This window comes from Pantherophis guttatus, chromosome 1 (genome assembly GCF_059756535.1).
Source record: "Pantherophis guttatus breed Tessera chromosome 1, ASM5975653v1, whole genome shotgun sequence".
NCBI classification, from domain to species: Eukaryota; Metazoa; Chordata; class Lepidosauria; order Squamata; family Colubridae; genus Pantherophis; species Pantherophis guttatus.
Genome location: NC_142063.1, coordinates 53,343,500 through 53,363,863, shown reverse-complemented (window position 1 = coordinate 53,363,863; position 20,364 = coordinate 53,343,500). Strand labels below are relative to the sequence as shown.

The 20,364-nt window shown below is 46.0% G+C and overlaps 1 protein-coding gene and 1 pseudogene across 1 annotated transcript in view; both read right to left on the bottom strand.

The window, feature by feature from the left end:
- The window catches only part of SPTLC2 (serine palmitoyltransferase long chain base subunit 2), a 59,521-nt gene extending 57,310 nt beyond the window's left edge, over positions 1-2,211 (bottom strand). Inside the window, exon 1 of the mRNA XM_034418226.3 lies at positions 1,695-2,211. Coding sequence (XP_034274117.1) covers positions 1,695-1,820 — 126 coding nt within the window. The 5' untranslated portion in view covers positions 1,821-2,211. The remainder of the gene's footprint in view (positions 1-1,694) is intronic.
- Positions 2,212-12,978: 10,767 nt separating this feature from the next.
- Positions 12,979-13,079, bottom strand: LOC117666187 (U6 spliceosomal RNA; annotated as a pseudogene).
- Between the last annotated feature and the right edge of the window lie 7,285 nt (positions 13,080-20,364).

Here is a 20,364-nt window from a genome sequence, read left to right as displayed (position 1 = left end):
TGTTAGATTTTGTAGCTTTAAATTTACAATTGCTTAATTCTCATAAGAACTGCAAAACAGCCAGAGTGAAATTTTATTATCATCATTTAATTTGGGCAGTAGTCAAATGGAATGGAGGAAGAATACTAGGTCAGTAGATCAATAGCCATTTGGGAAAAGTAGAATAAAAGACAAGAGGATGAACAGCAACAAGGTGGATAGACCTGATACAGCAGCCATGTATGCACCATTGGAAGAGCTAAAAAGCCAAGCTGAAGATAAATTATCCTGGAGAAATTCTATCTATGCTGCTAAGAGTTGATGCTGCCTCAATGTCTATAATCAATCATTTGATCTTGGATAAGTGTAGTAATATGACCTGTATCATGAAGATTGATAAGACTGTGGAAATGAATTTCTTCCAATTTTGACTATCTTCATTTTCTGTACAATGTAAATAAAATGCAATGGATAGCGAAATGGAGTTACAGTGTTTATAATATTTATTATGATTGTTTTTCTGAACACCCATGTACAGTTCTGGTTGTCACAAATAATATAAGAAAAATGTTGGAACGGACCTTGGAGAACATTTGTTTAACTTTTTTGCCAATGCAGGAATTCCCAAATAGATGACCACCCATCTTGTGTTTAAATACTTCCACAAAAGAAAACCTACTGACTTCCAAAGGAGTTTCTTCAATCTATTTCCTTGTTTTTTTTAATTATATCTATATCCTGCTGAAATAAAATAAATTTTTGTATTTATTACTTATCAATTTATATAACCATCCATCTTCCAATCATGACTCTGGGTTGCTCTATAAATCATGTCATGCCAAAGAAAACCACAACAATAAGCTTTTTCTAAGCTATGGGTCCCCTGCATTGGGGAACATCCAGGTCATCAAGAAGTCATTGTATTCTACTATGAAAAGACATTAAATATCTGAAGTTATCTTGCGAAAACATAATTTAAAACTATCTATTAATCTCATATAAGTCTCATTATAACATAATACAAGCTATGGTTGCATTAATAAGTTCGCACAGAAGAATACTGTCCATGTGCACGTTACAAAATGTTCCTGGGATTATGGGAGAAAGTGACATGCCAGCCATAAATCAAGGCACTGCTGACACAATGAAGTACAGTTTATAATTTAGCAGGAGTTCTAGAAATAAGCCGTAGGTTCCATACCAGAGATACAAACATTTTGCTAGTTGGAACATCTTACACTCCTCATTCCCAGCATATTCATGACCTACACTGCCATAGTTCGCCTTACAAAAGGCAACATTTGTTTGCACAGCGCCCAGAAGCACAAACCATGGCAGCCTGTGTGTGATTATTTTACGGTTCAACGTGCCAAGTACACCTAGAGTCAATTGAGGGGGTGGGGAGGGTTGAGAGGGAACCGGGAAGGGAAACTTTTCCCTCTGAAAAAGGGTCAAAGCGAGGAGACGCCAAGCCGCCTCGACGCACCAGGAAACGAGGGCAGAAAAGAGTCAGCGAGGAAGCCGAACTGTTCAAGGCCATCCTTTCCTCATTCCCGCCGCGTGGCTGACAGCGAGGAATACCAGCAAGGCACAGCCCAGCCCGGCCCGGCCCGAGGCCTCTTGACTGGGAGCGAGAGCAGACCAGGCCTCCGTCACCCTCAAGAGGCATCCTGGCTGCCTCGCCTTCGTTACAGATGCGCCGACCACCGCCTTACCTGGTCGTGGGACTCGGGCCCGGCGAAGCCTCGTACGTAACCGTTTTTCCGACCGCAGCCGTTCGCTGGGAGGCTGCAGCCGTTGGCACGAGGTTGCCCGCCCACCTTTTGGCCGCTCCGCTTCATGTTGCCGGCTCGGACAGCAGCCACCTAGAAACCAACCACCGCCCGTCCCAGGGCTGCTTTATCGCACCGGAAACTCAGCCGGGAGCCTTCGCCAATCACAGGCCGGAGCGTCACTCTGGAGGCGGGGACGGCGCGCCCTTGGCCCGAAGCCGGGCTGGCCTCGCCCGTTGTGAGGAGAAGGCGCTCGCGGAGGAGGAGAGCGACTTCATTCGCTGCCGAGCGGCAAGCAGGACCCCCAGAGGCGGAAGCGGAGGACGATGCTCCAAGCTTCGGAGAGACCAATCACGAGAGGAAAAATGTGTTTAAGGGGCGGGGGGAAAATAACCGGTCCAATCGTTGGGCGCGGAGCCCACGAGAAGGGAGTGGTTTGTCCTGTGAGGAAAAGCGGAATGTGGACCGATGGCGGACTGGTTCCCACTCTACGAGAGGAAGCGAGAGCCGCGCCTTAGGGGCCTCGAATGGCGGAAACTGTAGCCGCATGAAATTTGCCTTCCACGAAAAATTGCCGCGAACTTTTCCCCTGTTACTCTCCGTTTCTCGTTCCCCCTAAAATAGTGTTTCTCAAACTTGGCGACTTAAGCTAGCTGGATTCTAGGAGTTGGAGTTCGTCCGTCTTAAAGTCCCCAAGTTTGAGAGGCAAATGTTCTAAAAGTCTAAAATAATAGGCGATCAGTTCTTAAACATAGATTCCTTGAAGCTTCCTTTGGATACTGTCAGAATATGGGGAGAGATATTCTGCTTTAACAGCACCAGTCCTGCTCAGCCTGTCTCCTGAGCTGACAACCAGAGGAAAACCAGGATCAGTTAAGAATCAGGAGTTTATTAGTGGGTCAAGTTCTTGTTGGAAGAAACATCCTTCTAGGTTCTGTTCCAAGTGGGGAAAAAGACACTGGAGACATGGAGACTGCTTGGAAAGATGGTTTAATGGTGGACAGGATCACATGGCTTGAGTTCCTGAACAGAAAAGGGGCAGATACAGTAAATCCTCGGGTTTTTATGCTCTCTCTGGCTCTGCATTTCTTGGGGCCCCAAAAGAGTATCCTGATTGGTTGTCAGACTCCCAGGGGGTGGGGGCCTTGCTGGCTGATGGTCACATGTGCTTCCCAGGTCACGTGGTGAGTTTCTGCTGCTATTGTGTAGAGGGCTAATCCTATCTGGCAATTCCTACTATGGCTCTGCCTGAAGGAGGCAGATCTTTGTTATGTAGAATAGACTGGCCCAGGCCTTAATGGCCCATTGACAAAGGGTGGGGGGCAGGAAGGTGGGAGCTGCTTTGTCTGTAAAATATGCTTCTCAAATTTCTCATCCAGGGAAATATAATATTCTGCCTTTTTCATATTTCCTAAAATATTTCACTCTTCCAGGAAAGGGGTGGGTGCTAACTTCCTACATTCTGATAAAACCACAGAACGTAACTTAATTCTAAGCTTTCGTTTGACTGAAAATCTGTTGATGCCAAGACCAAAACACTCAAATTTACATTGGATAAACATAATTGTTCCCTGCATGGATTTTTAAATGGAAATAAAAGGTCTTGCTGAGAAGGAAAAAGGAGCAAATTCTCAGTTGTGGAAAATAGCAAAATAAATCTGGCGTGTGTATAGCCCGTTCGCAAAATGATGAAACCTGGATTGTGCAACTCGTGTTATTGCAAATTCCACTGTCAAATGCAAATACATAAGGTTCACAGTTTGCACTTCTATATCACAACAGATATTTTGTTTATTCTGTAGGTCAGTAGGTCAAAGGTCTCAGTGCCAGGCTGTAGCAGCACACTGCCAGCTGGTGATTTGTGGGTCTTTCCTGCTTACTGCATTACTTCATAATTGGCTCGGATGTGGATGATCTAATATAAGCTCACCTAGAGAAGATGGCAACTTGAGAGGGGGGTGAATAACTTCTATCCAATCAGAATACTGTTACTGTGCTACCTTTTATCTGCTTGTGTAAAACTATAAAAATAAAGTTCTCTACGAAGTCTGGAGAGACATCTTAGAGACATCTTGGAGACATCTTGAAACAGAGCAAAAGCCTGGACCTCTGATTTACAACATATTCCTGTGCATTGTTGGAAGGAAAATCCATCTGGTTCAGTTCCAAGCTGGGAGAAAGACCCTGGAAAGAACATGGAGGCTGATTGGAAAGAAAGTTGGTTTATTGAGGAAGCAGAACCACACACAAAGACAGCATGCAGTTCTGGGTCAGCTGAACAATTAGCTAGATGAATGCCAGGATTTTTATACAGGTCCTGAAATGCCGCTGGGGGTGGGGTGTGATTGTGCAACGAAGGGGCTTGTGTTCTGAAAGGGTGTGTTGTGGTCCTCCAGCGGACAGTGAGAAGGCTGGGGAGGAACATGGGCCAGTCCTGGAGTCTGGGGAAGGCCCAGATGAGGGCTCTGCATCAGAGGCAGAGATGGGGCCAGGGCCATCTGGGAGTGATGTGCGAACTCCGGAGCCTCCAGAGTCGGACAGCAGAGGAACAGGAGGAGCCTGTTCCTAGTGCATGTATTCGCAGAGCTACTAGAAGGCACGAACAGTTAAAACAAAAGGGGATGACTCGGGAGTAAGGTCTGGAGATGATTGGCCCCTCCCATAAGGTTTAAAAGAGGAGCAAAGGGAGGTGAGCACTTTGCAGGAAAGCAACGTTAATTCTGTTCCCAGTCAGCATCTCTGTTTGATTCTGGACTCCGTGTGGCTTTGCCAAGTAGGTCTTTGGCAGAGTGTCAAGGGAAATAAAGGTTGTTGATTATCCCGAAGGACTTCTCCCGAAGGACTTTTTGCAACTAATTGGGACTCAGCTGTGAATGAACGTAATTCACAGCTGTTGCAATAAAAGAGGTTTTTGGGACTACTTGTGTGTTTTAATGACTCAAGAAGCCTAGGTCACAACAGGTTGTTGGGCAATTCCTACTGTGGCTAATGAGACCGTGAGAGGGTGGCCAGGTGTCAGAGCCCCTGGGGGCTGAACCGGGACGCTTTCTACATATATGCACTTTACCAGCTTTCCACACATATGCACTTTACCAGCGAGGGGACTTTACCAGCGAGGGGACTTTACCATCGGTCTTTACCACCGGACAAAATGCCGTGAGAGGGCGATTTTTGGACCTGACCCCTGGACGCTGTGAGAGGGCGATTTTTGGACCTGACCCCCGGACGTTGTCTATATGCATCGGTTCATTGCTGCCACCCCACCACAAGAGGGGGTTGTCCAGCTGACCTAACCACCGTGAGAGGGTGGTTAGATCTATTTCCCCCTTGAAACTGTGGTCGTCCTGGCTTTGGACTATGTCCTCTGTTGTGAGGGGACAGGGGACTTGGTCCTGCAAATATATCTCTGAGATCCCCCATTCTTTTATCTTCTCCTCGGTCCTTTATATACACCCTCAGGATATGGTCGTGTTACCCATTATGATTAATGTACTCAGCAGCGGAGCTTCTTGGTCTGCGAGACTCCCCCCTCTCGCAGGTTTGGCCCTCCATTCTATCGAGGCCTACCTCGATGACGGGCTCTGGAGTCCCGAGAGGTGGCATGCCGCAAAGAGGGGGCTGCGGGGTTTTTTAAAATTGTCCTTGTTTAAACTTTTAAGGGGTTCTGGGAGGGGGGAGGGGGGTGGGATTGGAATTAGGATTGTGGGTTTGGGGGATAACCCACTAGGGGGAGAGTCGGGCTTGGCCAGGACGTTCGGCGGGGGTGGTGGGGGATCCGGAGGGGGTCGAGCTGGTCCAGACTATGCTTTCACCATCGGTACTGTGTGTGGGAGGGGTAGATATGGCGGGAGCAGGGGGCCATATCATGTTAAGGGAGCACGCACCCGCTGTCTTCAAGCGGTAGAGTGCTCCGGCCCCCAAGGCTCCACCCGTTCTCCAGGTAGTACAGACCTTCAGGGCCCGGGCCTTCGTCTGATGTTGTGCAACGCCAGGTCTGTAGTAAATAAAGCCCCCCTCATCTGTGATCTTGTTTACGAGGGGGGAGCGGACCTGGCGGGTATTACGGAGACCTGGTTGGGCCCAGAGGGAGGGGTCCCTCTGGTAGAAATGTGCCCACCAGGTTTCCACGCATTCCATCAGCCAAGGTCACAGGGGAGGGGTGGGGGAGTAGCGGTTATTATTAGAGAAGGCCTTAGGCCGAGGGAGACCACTGTACCTCAGACAGCTGGTTGTGAGTCCCTCCTTGTGAAGTGGGGCCATGGGGTTCAGATGGGTTTGCTGATCACGTACCTGGCTCCCTGCCACGTGGCGGCAGCCCTGCCCGAGCTACTCAACGTTATTGCCGCGGTGGCGGTTGATACCCCCAGACTTATGGTCATGGGGGATTTCAACCTGCCATCCGTGGGTGAGGCGTCTGAGGTGGCTCGGGAGTTCATGGCTTCCATGACGGCCATGGACCTGACCCAACTAATTCATGGCCCTACGCACACTGGGGGAAACACACTGGACTTGGTTTTTGTCTCTGGACAGTGGTTGAGTGATCTCGAGATAGGGGATATAGTCATCGAGCCCTTGTCATGGTCAGATCACTCGCTCCTTCGCCTTGACCTTCGAACCGCAGTACCCCACCGCAGGGAAGCGGAACCGGTAAGATGGTACCGCCCCAGGCGCCTGATGGAACCGGATAGGTTCCAGATGGAGCTTGGGCCAATCCCGGAGGTTCTGGCTCACGCCTCATCTGGGGACCTAGTGGCCGCCTGGGATAGGGCGGCTGCTGGAGCCCTGGATCGAGTCGTGCCTTTGCGGCCTCTGACCCGGCGCCGATCTCGCCTGGCTCCTTGGTTCACCGAGGAGCTGAGGGAGATGAAGCGCCGGAAAAGACGCCTAGAGAGCTGTTGGAGGGCTAGTCTTTCTGAATCTGACCGAACACTGGTAAGATCTTATATTAGGAGTTACCTAGTGGCGATAAAAGCAGCAAAATGTACTCATTTTACTGCTCTTATTGTGTCATCAGATAATCGCCCGGCCACCCTGTTTAGGGTGACCCGCTCCCTGCTCCACCAGGAAGCGCGGGAGGACCCCTTGGAGGGGAGAGACGAGGATTTTGTTCAATATCTGTATGACAAAATCACTCAGATTCGGGCAGGTCTGGACTCTGACGGGATAGATCCAGCGAGGGTGACAGAGACAGGTCTTGAGACTGTTATCTGGGATGAGTTTGATCCTGTGACCCCAGATGACGTGGACAGGATTCTGGGTAGATTGAACGCGACCACATGTTTGTTGGACCCGTGTCCCTCCTGGTTAGTGCTGGCTTCCCGGGAGGTGACGCGAGGCTGGCTCCAGGGGATTATAAATGCTTCGTTGGGTGAGGGTGTCTTTCCCGCCGCCTTGAAAGAGGCGGTGGTGAGGCCTCTCCTCAAGAAGCCTTCCCTGGACCCGGCAGTATTGGCTAATTATCGTCCAGTCTCCAACCTTCGCTTCGTTGCGAAGGTTGTTGAGAGTGTGGTTGCGCGACAGCTACCCCAGTACCTGGATGAAGCGTCGTATCTAGATCCGTTCCAGTCGGGCTTCAGGCCTGGATACAGCACGGAAACGGCATTGGTCGCGTTGGTTGATGATCTCTGGAGGGCTCGGGACAGGGGTTGTTCTTCTGTCCTGGTCCTGTTAGACCTCTCAGCGGCTTTTGATACCATCGACCATGGTATCATGCTGCACCGGCTGGAAGGGTTGGGGGTGGGAGGCACCGTTTTACGGTGGTTCTCCTCCTTTCTCTCTGACCGGTCGCAGTCTGTGTTGACAGGGGGGCAGAGATCGACCCCGAGGCCCCTTATATGTGGGGTGCCGCAGGGATCGGTTCTCTCGCCCCTTCTGTTCAACATTTATGTAAAGCCGCTGGGCGAGATCATCCGTGGTTTCGGGGTGAAGTACCATCTGTACGCTGATGACACCCAGCTGTACATCTCCACCCCAGACCACCCCAACGATGCCCTTGAAGTGATGTCCCAGTGCCTGGAGGCCGTGCGGATCTGGATGGGGAGAAATGGGCTCAGGCTCAACCCATCCAAGACCGAGTGGCTGTGGTTTCCGACGTCCCGATATAGTCAGCTGGCGCCATCGCTGGCTATTGGGGGCGAATCATTGGCCCCCACAGAAAGGGCTCGTAACTTGGGCGTCCTCCTGGACTCACGGCTGTCTTTAGAAGAGCACTTGACGGCCGTGACCGGGAGGATTTTTCATCAGGTTCGCCTGATTCGCCAGTTGCGTCCCTTTCTAGATCGGGACTCGTTACGCACAGTCACTCATGCCCTCGTCACCTCTCGTCTGGACTATTGTAATGCTCTCTACATGGGGCTCCCCTTGAGGTGCACCCGGAGGCTCCAACTGGCGCAGAGTGCGGCCGCGCGGGTGGTTATGGGAGCAACATGGAGCTCCCATGTAACACCTCTCCTGCGCGAGCTGCACTGGCTCCCGGTGGTCTTCCGGGTGCGCTTCAAGGTTCTGGTTACCACCTTTAAAGCGCTCCATGGCTTGGGACCTGGTTACTTACGGGACCGCCTACTACCATCAACAGCCTCCCACCGACCAGTACGCTCCCACAGAGAGGGGCTCCTCCAGGTGCCGTCGGCCAAACAATGTCGGCTGTCGGCCCCTAGGGGGAGAGCCTTCTCTGTGGGGGCACCGACGATCTGGAATGAGCTCCCCCCAGAGATACGGAGGATTCCGGATCTGCGCACCTTCCGCCGCGAGTTGAAGACGCTTTTGTTTCATCAAGCTGGCCTCGCCTAAATCTTCCCCCTTTTAAGTGTAAATTCTAAATTTTTAATGGATTTTAAAATATGGGTATTTTAAATTGGATATTAATTCAGCCAAATTTATTTAATTCATTTTATTCGATTTTAAATTTTGTATATTTATGTGTTTTATTTCATGGCTGTGCACCGCCCTGAGTCCTTCGGGAGTAGGGCGGTATAGAAATTCAATATAAATAAATAAATAAAATAAATAATGGCTTTTGTCCTGGATCTTAGGTGAGGGGCTGCTGTACTAATGCTACCATTCTGCTTTTGTTAGCTGTCAAATTTTGCTGCAAGGAGTTTTGAAATACCCTATCTTGAATGGATTTCTGACTGCAGTATTTGCTTTGCTTATGAATAGAGCAATCTAGATAGTTGGCTTCCTCTTTCAATAAGTTCTTTATCTCCTTAAGTGCTGGCATCTGCTGTGCCAGCACTTAAGGCACAGTGCTGGGGACTGCTTTCTGCCTCTAAAAACATGTTTCTCCATTTCTCCTTTAGGAAAATATAATATTCTGCCCTTTTTAATATTTCCCAAAATATTTCATTCTTCGGTGGGGGTGGAGGCTTCCCATAGCATGCACACCAATATTATAACCCACTTCTTTCAAAGAGTTACTTGTTTCAGCCATCAGAGCTGAAGTTTTATATTTTACTTTGTGATGATGTAAGTGATTTGATATCTCCTAAATCAAATCCAGATTGTGGAATAGAATAGAATTTTTTATTCTCCAAGTGTGATTGGACACATAAGGAATTTGTCTATATTTTAGATTGGACTGAATCTTCAACTTTGGAAAGACAAATGCATGGCCTAATTACCTTTTGGATTAAGGACTTGTTACCATACTTTTTGGAGTATAAAACGCAGTCACTCCCCCCCAAAAAAGTAGGTGAAAATTGTGGTGCGTCTTATACACCGAATGTTGTTGAAGCCCCGCCTACCCACCAGCCCCCACCAGGGGTGAAATGCTCCCGGATTGGACCGGATCACCCGATCCGGTAGTGATGGAGGTGGGTGGTTCGGAGAACCAGTAGCAAAAATCCCTGCTCCCCCCCCCAATGCCCAGCTGAGCCACACAATCATCAGAGACTTTTTTTTTTACTTTTAAAAGCATTTTTTCTACACCTCTTCGGTGGAAAAAATGCTTTTAAAAGTAAAAAAAAAAAAGCCTCTGATGATCATGCGGCTCAGCTGGGATCGTCAGAGGCATTTAAAAGAAAAAACCCTTTTTTTTCTTTTAAATGCCTCTGACGATCCAAGCTGAGTTGCCTGATTGGCAGTGGCTTTTTCAAAAAAAGGCAACTCAGCTGGGATCGTCAGAGCCTTTTGAAAGCATTTTTTACAACCTTTTCGCTGAAAAGGTTGTAGAAAAAATGGTTTTAAAAGTAAAAAAAAAAATTGGCCACGTCCACCCAGTCACATTACCCCCCACCAAGCCACGCCCACAAAACTGGTAGTAACAAATTTTAGATTTCACCACTGGCCTCTACCCTTTGGCCATTTTCGGCTTCTGCACTCCCCATTTTAGACCTGTTCCAGGCTGCAGGGATCGCCACAGCACATCGCCACCAATTGCTGCCTCCGCGTGTCGCGTTTTTGACCTCCGCATGACATCAGATCTATGGTGTTAGGTAACAGCTGTGATCTCCAATATGTTTGAAATGGATATGAATTTTAGTATTGCTTATTTTCACTTGTATATATTTGCACAATGGCATTGTAAATTCTTTTCTAATTTGAGAAAATGTTATCACAACATATGGCTATTAAAATATATCTACTTACTAACAGAATACATTAAGTAGCTATAAGCATCAAAAGAAATGATATTGTTTAGTTTTTGGATTAAAATTAAAAAGTAAAAAAAAATCCTACAATTTTGCCAAATTTTTCATCAGGCTAGTTTTATCTTTTCATTGTTTTTAGCTGTTCTTTATCCAATAGGCTTTACACAAGTACTATAGCAAACAAGCAGTCATAAAAATGTTCAAATATTTTTACAGATTTTGTTTGATTAGCTTTAGCTCTTTTGTATTTTGTATGGGAAAATAAACTGGTACAACACAGGCCTTATCAGTAGTTCCCTTTTTGTTACTATCATTATTCCTTTCTTATTCATTTCTTAAAACAAAGGTAGGATTAGAACATGAAAAATCAGTCTGTAAACTTCAGTCATCAGGCACAAAGTAAACTCCGTGGCATTTACCAAACTCACAATGTAGCATGTATTACCCTGTTTCCCTTAAAATAAGACATCCCCTGATAATAAATCCGAATGGGCTTTTGAGTGCATGCAATAAAATAACCCGCCCCTGAAAATAAGCCCTCCCAGAAAATATTTAAACACATGCACAGCCAGTCCCCACCATTTCCTCTGGTTTCTTCCACACGCCCCAAAATAATAAGACCTCCCCGAAAATAAGGTCAAGCGCTTATTTCGGGGTTCAAAAAATTATAAGACAGGGTCTTATTTTCGGGGAAACACGGTACTCGTAGAGCATATTATTTTTTTTACAAAATCAAACAATGGTGGCTGGTTGTTTTGAAAGTTTTTTATTTTTTTTCCTCATAAACATCAATGTACAATTTCTTATCTAACATACATATTTTCTTTTAACTTTCATACTAATACAATCTTCATCCTAAGCAATTTAATTATATTCGGGATTGCTCTTTTACCATTTCATTTCCCTTGTTTTACAACAATTCTTCTTCTCCCTCTCCTCTTTCCTTTCCCTCCCTTCTTCCATCTACTACTTTCTACTTCTACTTCTTCTACTTTCTTCTTTCCTCCTCTCCTTCTCCTCCCCTTCCTTTCTCCTACATCTCCCTTCTTTCTCCCTTCTAACCTTCTCTCCTACTCGTTTCCCCTCTTTCTTCACCTCCTTTTCCCTTTCTTCTTTCCCTCTCTCTCCTCTATCCCTCTCCATTCTCTCTCTATTGTTGTATTCATTTTCAATTTAGTATTTTCCAAGCTAGTATTCAAGCAATCCCGATTTTTACTTTATTTCAATTACTTTTTCATTTTGCTAAATTCACACTTATCATCATAAATGTACATTTATATAATAACATTTTCTCTCTTTCCCCCCCTTTTCCCTTTTCCATTTACACAGGTGTCTTCTGGGTTTCTATTTCTTTTTTGTCTTCTTTCTCATTTACTCATACCTTATATAATTTATTTCTCTATAATCTTTTATTCATATTTCTTTTCTAACCATACATAAAATCGTCCCCATGTCTTGAAATACACCGATTCCTCTTTATCTTTGATTCTCAATGTTAAGCTGTTTTGATTCTCAACATATAAACAAAGATCTTCAGAGTTTTCCTTATTTAGACAAGATAATAAAACCACATATATGCCTTCAAAGAAAATAAGGATTAGCAAATATAGCTTAGTTAATTTCCATGCTTCTACATGTAGTTGAAAGCATATTCATCAGCATCCATCAAAAGGACAGCTCAGCCCTGGCTTGTCTTCCCTCTGCCATCAGCAGTCAGCCGCAGGAGGAAGGTAAGCAGGATGAAGAAAGGCAGCGATGGCAGAATTGGCAATGGTGGCACCAGCTGCGGCAGCCTAGTGCTCGTCATACCTAGAGAGGGGATGCAGTGGGAGAGTGCGGCAGTAGCGAGAACGGTGGCAATGGTGGTGACAACTGCGACAGCCATGCCAGAATCAGTGACGGCAGTGGCCCCGGCTGTGGCGGCTGCAGCCATTGCAGCCCGGCATCGGAAGGCAACAGCTGGGTGCAACACTCCCCGCTGAACCTGCACTGCCCAGCTGATTGGTCCGGCGTCAGATGGCATAAACCGGCCATGGGGCACCCCCGCTGCAGGACATGGCTAAGATGGAGGAACTGTGCTCCTTAACAAGCTGTGTTTGTACCGGCCATTTTTCAGCCATTTTCAGGCCATTTTTGAGCCTGGAAAACATCAGAAAATGGCTGCTGGTGCCTCTTTGCTGGTGTGAGCAGCCTCCAGCCGCTGCTCTTTCCTGGCCGGAACTGAGCTGGCAGCAGCGGCTAAAGGCTGCTTGTGCTGGCAAAGAGTGATGACTGGAGGCTTCTTGCACCGAAAAAAAGAGGGAGTGGCTGTAGGTAGGCTGGCTAGCTGGGAGGCTCTTGACCAGGAATTTCTGTGGCAGCGGCAGGTAGGTCGTCCGGCCCGGGAATGATCCAGGAAGGGGAGTCACAGCTAGCTAGACCGCACACCGTATGTGATGGAGACATGGCAGCAGAGCTAGGCAGGCAAGGCTGGGGATGGAGGGGGGGCAGTGCAGCGGCAGTGGCCTAGGCCGGCCCGGGAGTTGGCATTCGACCGGGGCTTTCCGTGGCGGTGGTGGCAGATAGGCTGGTCCGGCCCGGGAGTTGACTCGACTGGAGCCTGCAGGCTCTCACTCACCCAGGGAGATCAGGGCTGCGGCGGAAGGCAGCTTCACGAATTTGCATGTCATCCTTGCGCAAGGCCATGCTAATCTTCTCTGTATCGTTCCAATTTTAGTATATGTGCTGCCGAAGTGAGCACCAGTAAGATCAGAAAGTTTTTGAAGGATTGCAAGAATGGAATGTGCAGTTTGGAGAATGGCAGGAGCCCTATTCTTACAGTGCTTTGGAAGCCTCATTCTCCAAATCATGCATGCCATTCCTTCTTCAAATAACATGCCAGCTTGAACAAGGGTTTTGGGAGAGTGGCAGTTGGCTGAAACTGCTGAAGGCCCCGGACCTCTACTTTAGCCGGGCACTGCAGCTGATGAGTGCCGCTGTGCAGGGCAGCCAAAAGAGCATGGATGTGGTGGGGAGAAATAAAATGGTTGGCTGGAGTTGCAGCACCCTTATAAGTGTGGTCATAAGTGTCCACATTTTAATCATATGACTGGGACGTTGCAATGGCTGTAACTTTAGGCATGGCTCTTAAGTTTATTTTTTGAACGCCAACTAAATTTCAAACAGTTACTGAATGAACACTTTGTAAGTAGAGGACTACCTGTATGCGTCATTTGAAAAAGTGTTATTTCAAATAAAACATCTAATCAGGTGCACATGTTCACAGTTCATAATTATCATACAGATAGCCTCATAACTATTTTGGTTCAAAGATAGTTTACATTCTGATGTTAGAGTACTGTTACAAAAAGGAGGGAATATTTGAGAGTACATGGCCAAAGAAAGTGACTAGTAGTAAGAACAGAAGCAAAGGAGTTTTGCTAGGACAGGGAAGGTGCATACTCACCTCTCGTCTCCAAAGATTCAGCATGAAGTCGTGGCTTGGAACTGTGTGAGGAATCCAGAGTGAGGAGAAATTAACATGGTGGCAATCTTTAAGCATTTCCTAAAGGAGAAAACAATACGAGGAAGAAAGCCAGCCCGAGCATGCTCAGTGATTGCATACATAGTGTGTCAAATGTACAACTATCTGCCTGTTGGACATAAATTGGGGGTTTAAAGTAAATTCAAAGAGCTGCATGTTTTCAGAAAATCTATTTCTTTGAAACCAAAATGGCTAAACTGGAGATGCTTGGAGAGGCAGGTTGGTATATATGTAAGACTCCCAGGATGGTATCTCCCTTGACATAAGGAAGAAAAAAGCGTTGGGAAAGGAGGACATAAGTTTGCAGGTGATGTAATGTTCTGGGAGGAGAGATCCAATCCTTGGGTGATGAGCCACATCTTTTCTAGAGAAGAAAGCTCTTCAGGAGGAAGGAACAAAGGACTTCAGGCAATTTCATAATTAGTAATAGAAATATAGGTTGGTCACATGCATATAAATTGCATGTAATTTATCTGGGGCAAATATTGTGGATGTCATATATCATCTAGACAAAGTATTGCACAGTGCTGGGGAGGAGACTATAGCTGTGGTAACAATGACCTAAAAATACAATCTGAAAGCCAACATTTAACTACTAAGTAGCAGGCCCAGAACTGTCAAGGTAGAATTTTTAAAAAGAAATACTACCTTGTTTTATGTACAGAACCAGCTGGACAAGCAGATCTCAGAAATCTTGAGGTAACAAAACGAACTAAACTTAGTAGACTGACCAGAAACAAACACAACTCTAATGAAGATAGGATAGTGTCAGCCCCGGCGCGGCTGGCGCTGCCACAGCCCACCGAGCTAATCTTGATCCTACTGCCTCCAGGAGGCTGCCAGCCACTGCTACAGCCTACTCTCATTCCTGAAGGGAAGGATTACATCATAAGGCAGCCGGCAGCCTTCTCCACTGTTGAATTGCAAGCATCTCCGAGTGATGGGAGGCTCCTGGAGGGAAGGAGTAAGCCTAGCAGCCCTAAAAGTGCTGACCTGAACTGGGACCTGAAAGTGCTGGCAAGACTGGGGCTGAAAGAGCTGAAAGTGCTGGCAGGACTGGGGCTGATTGGGGGTGATTGTGGCTTGCTGACATTCCCTGTAGCAGTAGGAAGTAGGTAGGAATGAGATGGGTATGACCAGTGTGTGGGCGGGTAGCCCATGGATTATGAGCGCGGGTAGAAGGGGGGTCTGCTTAGGCACAAGACTTTATAAGGTGGTGGGGAGCATGGAGCAATAGCTCCAACAATATTTCCTTTCATTGTTTATGGATGTCAGTCTGTATCGATAAAGCATCTTCTAACCATCATCATCAAGGTTTGGAGTCTTTTATTTCGGAACATGACAGATAGTGCCACACTTTACAGTCAACAAACTCTATTCTCTAGTGTCAAGTACTGACAAAAGTATCTAGTTTGGTAATGTCAAAGTTTACAAATATTCTCCATTATTGCCTATACTGATTTTTAGGACAGGAGTTGAAAGAGCTTAAACAAATTGAGATAACCAGGAAAGAGATTCTGAGAGATGTGATGTTAGTAGGCTCCTGACAATATTTACTAGATAATTCTTAAGTATAAAATTGTTGTAACTTGTCCTTCAAATTTAGAGGCAATGTGTGGTTACAGGCCCGTTTTTATTCAGTGCCAATTAGAAATTGGCTCCTTGATCTGCATTTGGTATGACTACCCTATTGAAGATTTTGACCAGTTCCTCAGCTATTCTTATTGGTCATCCTTAATGGAACTGCTTCAGGATATCAGGTTGCAAAATTGCAACCATGAGGATACACACATTGCTTTTACTCAATGGTGGCAAAGGAACCACCACCTCCATGGCTATTTTAGAAAAAAGAATAGGATTAAAGGCACTCTCTCCGTAGCAATTCTCATGTTTCCCTTTTGGTTTTAGCAATTGACACACAGGAAAGGAACTACAATAATGGGCCATATCTTTACAAATTTCTGGCTAATAAAATCTATCCAAAATTCTGTATGTACCAATATGTCTAAATCATGGATTTTCATAGGCTTGTTCCAATATCTCCTTGCAATATCCCTGAGGATCTAGTATTTGTTCTATTTGTTCCTTTCTATATGGATGAAACCTTATTCTTCTCTTTCTTTCTGATCTTTTTCCTGGCATATAGTCCGCAGCCAATTCTACTAATATTTTGATCCGTTTTTGAGTTGTGTTCTTGCATCCCAAACCTCATTTTGTCAAGAGTATCTCTGGAAACTTCTAAAATTACTTTCTCTACCTCCTTTTCTTTGCTCCTTTCATCTGTTCTTACTTACTTACTTACTTACTTACTTGTGCACTTTCTATGGCTGCCTATCTCAATCAATGACTCTGAGCAGTGTTTCTTGCCTAAGTCTCCCAATCATGGCCAGAATTCACAAATCCGTTTGTCATAGGTGTAGCTCCTAAACTCTGCCTACAGGTATAAGGAGTTATATGGTATCTATATAGGATTATCTTTTTAATTTAGTAATAATCTATTATTTCACTTGCTAGAAGACTATTGTAGCCTCTCAAAGACTTCCCCTTTAAATATAGAGCTATTCTGGCCACCGATTTACTGTCCCAGATAACAACTCTTTCAAATACAGTAAAATAGGCTTCTATGTCTTCTTGCTCTATCATGCAGTTTTTGAGACCACTTTCCCTCTCTATATGTTCAGAAAACCTTAGAGTTTATTCCCTTTCTGGTAACTGGACTCCTTTGAGTAAGTCTATCAGTCCCTAAACTCTTCTCTGTAGTCTCTTTTACTCTTTTCCCATTCTGACCTATTTTTCCTCTCTGTGTCCCTCCTAAACCACTCGTCTTTTTTAATTAATCAAAACCTTTCCTCTTGTTGTTGCTTTAACAATTCCATAATGGTAATGGCCCAGGTATCTGAGCCTAGCCCTATTTCTGGTTGGTCTGTCTTCTTGGGTTTAATCACAGGCTGCCCTTCACCATGTGGCGTGTCCTACTCCTTACCTTTCTCCCGCGGCTGGCTGCCAGGGAAGGCAAGCGCCCGAAAGTTACCGGAGCAGCTCTCCTTCTTGAATGTGCCGCCACCATCGCCGCCCTGGTCCACCCGCCGGCTGCACAAGCGCACAACCTGCCACTGATGAATGTATGAAATAAATGGTGTGCGCTTGCACAGCCAACCAAGGTTGCTGTGCTGGCTGGGAAGAGGGCTTAAAGAGAGAGGATAAAGCAGCACAGATATTGGCCATTTTCATGGCAGTGTACACTCTCACATGCATTTCCTCCGTTGAGGAAAAAAATTCAAGAAGTTGTGCCAGAATTCAGCAAAGGGACAGCTACCAGATTCCTCTGCCCATGAGTATCCTAAGTTTAGTAAACTCTGAGCCTCCTTCTCTCAGGCCACGAATAGGTCAGTATTTAAAGAGAGAACAAGGGAAGGCAGAATTCTGGAGGGGGGCTTGTACATTAAAATCTCTCAACAGAGGGGGAGGGATACAACATCCTACACAGTCCTTTCAACAGTTTCAAGAAGGCTCCACACCCATTTGCACCACTCAGGTGACCCTGATGACATAGATAAATCTCCAGGTGATCTTAACTAAAAGAATGCAAATGACCAGCTGTCTGCAAGGAGTATAACTCCTTCCATTCCGCACCATCCAGTCAGGGCTGAAGAAGTTTCTTGGATGAGAAGCGAAACACCTTCAAAACCAGAAAGTCCAGTTGCCTTGTCAAAAAGCACCCTTTAGAGAGCCACATTGGTTAGAATGCAATACTGCAGGCTACTTCTGCTGACTCCCTGCAGTTCAGCTGCCTGCAATTTGGCAGTTTGAATCTCACCAGGCTCAAGGTTGAATCAGCCTTCCATTCTTCTGAGGTGGGTAAAATGAGGACCAAGATTGTGGATTTCAACTCCCAGCAAAGCTGGCTGGGGAATTCTAGGAGTTGAAGTCTCCAACCTTAAAGTTGCCAAGGTTGGAGACTCCTGCTGTAAACCGTTTAGAGAGGGCTGTAAAGCACTGTGAAGAGATATATAAATCTAAGTGCTATTGCTATTGCTTTGGGACAACCATGACCTGGATGACTGAGAATCTCCATAGACATTGTACATTAAGACAATCACACTCAATGGACTTAATCTGAAGAAGGACCAGAGTTAAGAGCCAGCTACAGTAAGGTAGAAAGGACTTTAGGAAGCAGCCCAGATTCGTTTGAACAATTGTGCAAGCAGCACAGAATACTTATTGCAAACTTTGTTTGCTGATATATGAAATCGGAAGTTGAGTCACATGCTTTCTATTATCTCACCTGGATATTAATTATAGTCCTGGACTATTGAATAGAAGCACTGAGTGTGTTTGTGACTTATGACTAGATTTATGACTAAACAGGATATCTTAACTAATTCTTCCCGCCCTTTCCCTCCTTCCCGAGACCTATTGATTATATTTCTATCAAGTCAGTGTTGAACTGTACTGCAGTGAGTCTTGGACCCTTTACGCATGGCAGGAGAGAAAGTTGAACACCTTTCATATGTGCTGTCTCCGACGAATTCTTGGCATCACCTGGCAGGACAAAGTTCCAAATAGTGCAGCCTTGGAATATGCTGGAATTTCTAGCATGTATACACTATTGAAACAGCGATGTCTACGCTGGCTGGGGCATGTCGTGAGAATGGCTGATGGTTGGATTCCGAAAGATCTCCTATATGGAGAATTAGTGGAGGGAAAGCGCCTCAGAGGGAGACTGCAGCTGCAATATAAGGATATCTGCAAGAGGGACCTAAAGGCCCTGGGAATAGACATTAACAACTGGGAAAACTCGACCTCCGATCGTTCAGCTTGGAGGCTAAAGATGCAGCATGGCCTTCTCAAATTCGAAGAGACACTTGTTCGGCAGGCTGAGGCAAAGAGGCAGTCCCGGAACCAGCGAAATCTGGGGGCTGGGCAGGGGACAGTATGTAGCTGCCCTCAGTGTGGAAGGGATTGCCACTCTCGAATTGGCCTTTTTAGTCACACTAGATGCTATTTTAGGACCTCTTTCCAGAGCACAATATCATAGTCTCTTGAGACTAAAGGATGCCAATGACGGTGTTGAACCTTAGTGATCCATCTAGATTTTCTCCTGGTGCTTTAGGTCCTGCAATAGTGCACTCATTATCACTGTGACTGAGTCCGTACACTTTGCTGCTGATCATACTTTTCTCTTCCACCTTTCCCAACATGAGATCATAATGTATCCACAGCAGGATAATTTAAGCAGGATAATTTGTGCCTCAAGTGAGAATTCTGAGCTGATTTGTTTGATGGTCCAGTTGTTTTCTTGGTGATCCATGGTATTCTCAGGAATGTGCTGCAAAACCCGAGTTGTGACAATATTCTTTCTATCTTGCCTCTTCAGAGACCATCTGTTGCTTCTGAAGTTTCACAGGGAAGACTCTGTGATCCTGATTGTACACATCATGATATCTGTATATCTTTTCCAGGACCTTCAAGTCTACTCTACCATGTAGTAGTCTATGGTGTATGGCAGGGGTCAGCAACCTGTGGCTCCGGAGCCACATGCGGCTCTTTGGGTGCTCTGCTGTGGCTCCCTGTTGGGTGATCCCACCACTGGCTGGCCCCGCCCTGCCCCTCCTCGCCCCTCCCCCTCCCCTACCAGTCACTCCTTGCCTGGCCTGAGAAGGTAAGTGCGACGGCAGGGGATGGAGAAGTGGCCAGGGCAGAGAGATACAGAGAGAGGGGGAGAGAGAGAAATGTCAAAAGGGTTTTGTGGTTCCCGGTATTTTTTAACAACTGGTTCTCTGCCCTAATGACCTGCTGAGTAGGCGTGGCTAGGGGGAGTCATGTGACTGGTGGAAGTGAGTGACATCGAGTTGGCCATGCCCACCCAGGTTTTGTGGCTCCCAGTGTTTTCTTTTCTGTGGGAAATGGGTCCAAATGGCTCCTTGAGTGCTTAAGGTTGCAGACCCCTGGTGTATTGTTGATGTCAATCCTAAATGGCAGAAACTATTGACCAGTATCTTCACTGTCAAGTGTTCGGCTGGTTTTGGCATGTGTTTGCTGAATCTTTGTACCAATAATGATTAAGCAAGGACATAATTTTTTTATCACATACATCATGCATGATCAACATAAAAAATGCCCCAATATTTCTGACTGATATAAGGGCTTCATATGGCTGTATTTTGATCTAGGAGCAGCTTCTGTCACAAATAATTATGTTCAGATTCTTCCTTGCACCAATGGATAATTAAACCATTTCTGCTTATATTGGTGTGACTGAAGCTTTTGAATCCCTTGAATGAGGAGGAGATGATGGATTGCACAAAGTAGTTTCATTTCTTTTCTGTGTCAAGAATGCCTCAAAGAGCAAGAGAACAATTTAGGGATCATTAAATTAAATTAATACCATTTGACCATTGAGTGCTACACAGTCTGAAGGGTTTTCATTCCTTAACCTAATCTCAGCCTTTTCTTTTCCAATACTGTAAGCAGAATAGAATATAACCTTATTAAGGTCATC